At 40.5% G+C, this 7,897-nt stretch overlaps 1 protein-coding gene across 1 annotated transcript; it reads left to right on the forward strand.

Annotated features, from left to right (window-relative positions):
- Positions 1-2,737: 2,737 nt before the first annotated feature.
- LOC117486768 (diencephalon/mesencephalon homeobox protein 1-B-like) lies at positions 2,738-5,965 on the forward strand. The gene is given in 6 exon segments (XM_034135304.1): positions 2,738-2,891; positions 3,633-3,811; positions 4,602-4,796; positions 4,828-5,020; positions 5,438-5,621; positions 5,623-5,965. Coding segments are annotated over 6 exon segments (1,143 nt in total). The 3' UTR covers positions 5,861-5,965.
- Positions 5,966-7,897: the final 1,932 nt, after the last annotated feature.

Below are 7,897 nucleotides of genomic sequence, written 5' to 3' on the forward strand. Positions count from 1 at the left end.
GTGTAATGGTTGCTTGAGCCTAAACATGAATGCAATATTAATATGCACATTAGTGTTTAGCCATTTAATAATGCTATGGGTACAGAAATGTTAAATTACTGTGGTTGGAGTATCGAGGTTTGTTTGTTAAATGTTTGTATTAAAAACAATTCGAGCAAAGAATGTTAAAGTAAACCCAAAAATATGAAAGAAATAAAAAAATGAAGGTAAAGACTGATACATTCAAAAGAAAGGGCTAAAGCATCTCGTCGTGCTCAGATTGAAAAAAATGTTTTAAAGTATTTACATAATTGGCTTTTTAAGTAAGTGCATCTTCAGTTTAAACCAGAAATATAAACATTATCATATTTATCACCTCGCACAATTTCTCAATATCAATAATTGTTATAATTGTCAATTTCGGCAACAACAAAAAAAAAAGCTTAAATACTAAATAAAATAGCTTTTATAATTTATACGTCAATGCATTTTGTCGCTGAAAATGATAACAGAAATATCGGCACCTCGGATGCAGAAATCCTCTCTGAAGTGAGGAGTAGTGTGAGGGAGGGGGGGGGGAGGAGGGAAGCGATCTGATTGGCCTGTCCTCGCGTCCCGGTGACCCCCCACCCAGAGAGCTTTAAAGGCCGGGAGAAGCAGCTCAGCATCCTCCCACACCCAGAGAGGAGAGACCGAGCCACCAGGACATCCTCAGGATCTCTACGTGAAAGAAACAGCTAATGAAATGAAAACCTGAACAACCGGAAGAGACGAAGATTTAAAAAGGAGAATATTCGGCTGCTATAGTGGACATATTTCGCTTCTGACACACCGATAGACGAGAGGTAAGAAGTTTTGCAGAGTTGCGAATATTGTATTTCTAACTTAGACTTGTGCAGCCTAACAAGTATTGTTTTAAAAAATATTTTTGCATTGATGTAAGAGTCTTTTTTCCCTTGCATTTTGTTTAATATCGCGACGTATTTTATTATTAAAACTCCAATAACTCTTGAAAAAAATTCGGTTGTCAACAGTGCATTCCGTCGATCTCTTCGAAACAAAAACAGTGACTGTCGTTATTTGTATTCAATAATTCAATTAAATGTAACTGGTCAAAGTATTCAGTAACACTTATAGTAACAAGGCTGTTAAACGGACGGATTTTCGTGCACTTTTAAACGCGTTTTAACAAGACTGTGACGTTATTTTATGGTTGTTTAACTTCACACGTTGTTAATTGACTATGTATTAGCCTAATTATCCCCATTTATTTCCTATGTCGTTTAAGTTCCTGAATGCTGCTGAACTGACGCCATGTAGAGCCCGGCCCCGAGGCACTCTTTAGTAAAAAGCTGTATAACTCATAAATCCACGGCAATTAGCATAATTAGCCTTAAACCAGAGCCCGAGGACGTGTCATTGTCCTGGAAGAAAAACGGCACTATGTTGAATTTTTAAGCTGCAGATTTAACCCAAAAAATATACATGAATGTAGCCAGGGGCTGGTCTCAAAATAATGCAACGAAATAGTCACATGAATAAAAAAGTTATTGCATTAGTCACACGTTTTGATCACGTATAGCTTAACACACACACACACGTTGGTCCATATTCCATGTGTCAGACTTGATAAATGAATAGCTGTTTTATCACCACGTTACAACGGAGCTCCGTCAGCCTCCGGGCGGCTGGAGCTGACCCGAGACCCGACACACGTCAACACAAACGGCCCTGGTTCAGACAAATCTCCGGGAGTAAATATGTTGCAGCTTTAGACAAAACAAATATTTTCAATTGAAATTCTGCACGCTGTAAATTGTATGAAAATATGGTTAACTAAGACAGCAGAATAAAGTATTGCCTTGGGGAAAATGTCTAACTTTTTTTAATCGACCTGATTATTATTAATATTATTTGTATTATTATTTGTATTGTTATTATTAAAGGGAGGATAATTTTATTTTTTTGGCATCGCATTTCTAGACAACTTTAAAGAAATGACGCTATTATCTTCGGCACGGATTTAATGTTTCCTAATGTGAGCATGTTACATCAAAAATAACTACACAACGTAATGCAACATTATAAACAATAAAGTAGACTAACATTAGCCTATTTCAAAAATATTTTCCTTTGAACTACTGCAGTAGGCCTTTATACTATAGCTACATCTTATTTGGGTGAATACATTATTTAATATACATTGTAATCTTCACTGTTCATTGTCACAAACTGGGACCACATTTATTCCAAATCTGTTTAATATTCAAAAAATTAATAAGTGTGAATTCACTTTTTCATGAAAGCTTTGATCAAATAATAACTATAAATGTCAATGTGAAAGGTAATACAATAATAATTATGTTATTTTCTATACGCTTTAAATCCCACTGTGTGTTTTTCTATTGGAAAAATATACTGCCACTTTACATGTTTCGTTTCGTTTTGCTTGAATTTATCAAACTGGACTAACACGTTATAGTGTATACAAATCTTAATCTGACATCCTCAAATATCATTAATAGTTATTTTCTTACATTTTCTTCGTTTAAATGAAATAATTACTTTTTCCCAGGAACACACTGCTGGTTGCATTGCACCTGTTGTCAATTTTAATAGTCAGCATACAACGAAAAATATTACACAAAGTATATAAGTTTATCCTTTCTTAATAGCAGCTATACAACACTATTAGTTTGTATGGAGATGCCTCCCACTCACAGCAGCCTCTGGTCCTCCTCTCTGCAGACTCTCCGCCATGCAGCACTACGGGGTGAACGGATACTCTCTGCACGCCATGAACTCTCTGAGCGCCATGTACAACCTCCACCAGCAGGCGGCGCAGCAGGCCCAGCACACACCGGACTACAGGCCCTCCGTGCACGCGCTCACTCTGGCAGAGAGACTGGCTGGTAAGGAACCGCCTCTCATATTGTTGTTCAAAGTCAGAGGAGGGAGAAGTACTCATATCTTGTTCTTGATTACAAGTATAAGTAGAGAGCAGGACTCTGTTACAAGTAAAAGTCCCGCAATCAACATGTTACTCAAGAGAAAAGACAAAAGTATTAGCATTGAAATATATTTAAGTACCAAAAGTACTCATGCTGCTGATTTCAGAATAATATATATTACATGTTTTTATTATGACAATTGCAGCATTACATTGTAATTAAAGCTGGTAAAGGTGCAGCTAATTGTAATCACTTTGTGTACTGCAGGGGATCTTGTGGATTTACAGGTGTAACTAACGTCTTATTTAAGGGTTGTTTATCACATTATAAATCAAGATCTGCAAAGTCATTAAAGGTATTGAAAATATGTAGTAGAGTAAAAGCAATTTTCATAATAAGTACTTTTACTTTTGGTACTTTGACTATATTTTGATGCTAATACTTTTGTGCTTTTACTCGAGGACTTTTACTTGTAACAGAGTATTCCTACACTCTGATACTTTACAAGTACAAGATTTGAGTATTTCTCGCACCTCTGTTCAAAGTTTAACTTTCATGTAATGTCATCTGTAATCTCTATTTTCCACTCCATATAACACACTTGTCCTGTGTTGATCCCTGTATGTGTGTTGAAAGGACCTTTGACCTGTTCCTCAATTAAACTGTTCGTGTTTGTTTTTTCAAACGGCTGCACATTTCAAGACATTATCCTCGAGGCCCGGTATGGCTCCCAGCACCGAAAGCAGCGGCGCAGTCGGACCGCGTTCACCGCCCAGCAGCTGGAGGCCCTGGAGAAAACCTTCCAGAAGACCCACTACCCCGACGTGGTGATGCGGGAACGCCTGGCCATGTGCACCAACCTGCCCGAGGCCCGCGTCCAGGTAAAACCCCTCAGAGTGCATCTATCCTCTGTGGTGCCCAGCTTAAAAGAAACTAAAGGCAATCGTGTTTCAGTAAAAGTCATAATGGATAGACCATCAGTATAACCATCAGTGCTATCAGTATAAGCAGTATATGAACAGAGAAAGTCCTATGCCTTGTTAAGTTACACACTGTTCCAACTAAATATGAAGGTTAGTTGTACAACCATCATGTCCCCTTGTAGACCACAACAACAAAGACTATAACACATCTGTTGTGCATTATCACTTATGTGCAATATATATATATATATATATATATATATCCCACTTTTAAATTATTACTTTAACTGGCTGCTATCTCATAGTTAGACTACTCAATGACTGTGCAATATACTGTATACTTGTACTTTCACTACTTTTATCTGGCTTCTATCACAGTACTTCTACTTTTTAAAGAAATACTGTCACTGTATTTATTGTACTTTTGTGTATTTTTGTAATTGTTATCTTTAATATTTTATGCAGGCCTCTTAGTTTCTTTTGTATAAATACATTTGCATTTGGTGTAAATACTTGTCTTTGTTCCTTTTTAGTGCTAAATAGCTTTAAAAAATAAATACATTTTATAATTGTTATATTTTTGACCTACTCTTACAACTTGTTTTCTTAGATTGTTTATGGTTGCACCACCATACACCAAAGCAAAATCCTTGTATGTGTAAAAGTACCTGGCAATAAACTTGATTCTGGTTGTGATACTTTAAGTCCTGGACCCAGAAGCTAATCTATCCGTCTTTCATCTCGCCAGGTCTGGTTTAAGAACCGCAGGGCCAAGTTTCGTAAGAAGCAGCGCAGCCTGCAGAAGGAGCAGCTGCAGAAACAGAAGGAGGCGTCCGGAGCTGCAGAGGGCTCCACAGAGGAGTCCAAGACTGAAACCACCACCAGCAGCACCGCCCTGGTTCCTGAGACCCCCCCCCCCTCCATCCTCCTCCTCATCCTGCCCGTCAGACACCGCTCGGCCGCAGCCAGGAGAGACGAGCGTGGAAGTGAACGTCACCTCTCCTGAGCCGTCGGACAGCGAGTCAGCAGCGGAGGATAACGCTGACAGAGAGGAGGACGAGATGAGAGGGGAGACGAGGGGGAAGAGCAGGGAGGAGACGCAGGGGGAGGGGGGGGCGCAGCCGGGGAGCAGCTCCCCAATCTGCAAACAGCTGAGCCCCAGACCAGGTACAAATATTCTTCTTTCTCTTCTATGTTGCCTTATTATTCATCATATTTAAGAATCAAATCACGTTTTTGGAGAGTATGTTTTTGCTGAATTGGTTTCCAAAGCCCACATCATCCACCAATCAGAGGGTCGTTCTGATTAGCTATTCTGTCGCTGTTTGAATGTTTCTGAATGGCTTATTGCTGACTTCTATACAGAATGTAAAAGCACTTCATTAACAAACTCCACTCATGGCAATTATTATATACAGAAAACATGTACACTTTAAACATTTTCTGTAGCCAATGATGGAAAGAAGCAGGGAGAAGAAAGTCGGATGTTACCTGCCCTTTACTAAAAAGCCATAACCATTCACCGAACTGGTGCCAGTGTGTGTTGAATCATATTAAAGTCCTCCCTCTCTCCCTCTCTCTCAGACTCCCCCCTGATCTCCCCCCCCTTGCCGTCCTCCAGCAGCGTCACCAGTGGTCTGGCTCAAGGTAACTCCTACGCCTCGTCTCCGCTCAGCCTCTTCCGGCTGCAGGAGCAGTTTCGGCAGCACATGGTCGCCACCAACAACATGGTGCACTACCCGTCCTTCGAGATGACCCCGCCCCCCCCCCCCCATGCCCTACCTCGGCATGAACGTCAACGTGCCGTCCCCCCTGAGCTCGATGCCCTGCCCGTCCTACTACCAGACGCTGTCGCAGGCCCAGCAGGTGTGGAGCAGCCCTATGATGCAGGGGGGGCCAGGAGGTCTACCCGGGAGCCTCAACAGCAAGACCACCAGCATCGAGAACCTCCGTCTGAGGGCCAAGCAGCACGCAGCCTCGCTGGGATTGGACACGCACCCCAACTGAAGCTCGGGCTGAGCATTCGCCCTCTAGTCAGGGCCGTACTGATGAATTATGGGCCCTGTTTGCAGGAGGTGACTCTGGGCCCCTGTTTTCTTTCTGCTTGCTGCTTCACCGCCGTCAGCAGCTATTTGTACCAATCCAAACACATCCAAAAATATTCATTATATTTAGATTTATATTTAAGCCTCTGGGTGCTACCCTAATGTTAACTCCCAAGTCCTCTGTTTAAAACCGGGCAAATTACACATTTCTGCTTGTAATTCAACAATAAATGGCCAAAGTTTTGTTTGCAGTTTTCTAAAGTTGAACTAAATCCAATTTCCAAACCAGAGCAGTGAACCAAAACAGTAGAAGAATATTGTTTTTCAGCAAACATGACGGCCATTATACGTGTTTTAGAGCAGGCACTTTAGGCGCACTCCATTTGGGGCCCAGAGTTTTTGATGCACCCCTTCACCTCATTGTCACCATGTGGGCATGCTGCTCAGCGCTGGGAGCAAACCAGGACTGGAAGAACAGCTCTGTTGGATAGACTTAACTGAAAATGTAATTCTCACAAGAACTCAATGGATTTAAAGAAATCCCACCTGGACTGCAGTTGTGACATTTAGCCCGTGGATCCTATGCTTGTATTTGACTTCTCCCGGTCAACACAACAAGCCAACTCTACTAAAAGAAGCTGATCAGAAAGAGTTCATCGTCCTCCGTGAAGTCAGGGACAACAGTCTCGAAACCAGAGCTGATTTAAGGACAGATATAAGATTTTAAAATATTCCATAATTCAACCCCTGAACGTGAACTATGCATGCACGCACCCCTCTGAAGCATGGCTTAAAGCCGCAAACACAGAATGAAGTCACATCTGATCTGATATCAGAGATTAAGCTGAAATACCTCATTCTAATCCCCCACACAACTGTATTTCTTGGTAGATGACACACCACTCTCCTTGTTTAAAGTTACAGCTGAGTCCATTGAGCATTGTAAATATCCCTCAGTGTTCACCTCCATCTGCCTGGCTAAAAAAATATCTCCATGTCTCCTTTTGTGTGAAGGATTTGAGAGGAAACGTTCAATTTATTATTTTTCAATCGTGGCTTTAAGCAAAGGACCTACGGCAGCATTTAAATAAGGGGAAAATCTGCAGAGGAGGCACAGTGACAAATGAATATGAACACATCAGCTGACGAATATTTTTGTGAACTCGGGTGCCGGACCACTTTATCTGAGCTTCAGCAGAAAGCACACAGGCCCATTCTCTATGTATTATATCACTGTAGATTCAAGAAATGTATTTCTCAATTGTTTAAAAATGTGAGTAATTTATCTGTTTATTGCAAGGGAATAAATCACACTTAAGAATGACTAGTGTTGTCAGTGTCGTCGTTTGGAAAACACATTGTCTTATTTTGGCTTTTTTCTTAAGCAAAGAGTGATAAGAAAATGACAAAAAAATTAAGGCTGAAGAAAACCAAAACAACTATTGTTAAAAATGTAAGAAAAGAGCAGAGTTGAAGCAATAGTTTCTACATTCAGATATTTTGGTTGAATTCAGGACACGATATGGATGTTTACAAAATCACATTTTCTTCTTGGGAGTTGTGTTCTGTTAGAAGATTATGTGGATAAAAAGTGAGTCAGAAGGAGCCGATAAGACGTCTAGATCATGAACTAGCAATAAATCATATTGCATGACATCTAACCAACATGCACTCGCAGGTCTTACAAAAAATGAAAAAATGTTCTCAAAGTTTCTCCAGTCTGCAACAAGAGAGGGACTTTTTTTAATGTGAGCCGAATTCAGCTCCTCTCTGGATGTCTGACAGGAAACTGAATCACTTTTGATTTCCACATTTAACCCTTTATAGACAAATAGAAATTGGTTAATATGTTCGACTGAAGACACCTTGATGAACCGTAAATAATTTAGACACAGGAGGCCTACGGTGCTGCACTGTGAGGTTTACACACCACATAGGGGAGAACCTGCCACTTGTTCACAGGATAACTAATCCTAAATGAAATGACTGAAGCACAGGC

The sequence above is a fragment of the Trematomus bernacchii genome, unplaced genomic scaffold (assembly GCF_902827165.1).
Source record: "Trematomus bernacchii unplaced genomic scaffold, fTreBer1.1, whole genome shotgun sequence".
NCBI lineage: Eukaryota > Metazoa > Chordata > Actinopteri > Perciformes > Nototheniidae > Trematomus > Trematomus bernacchii.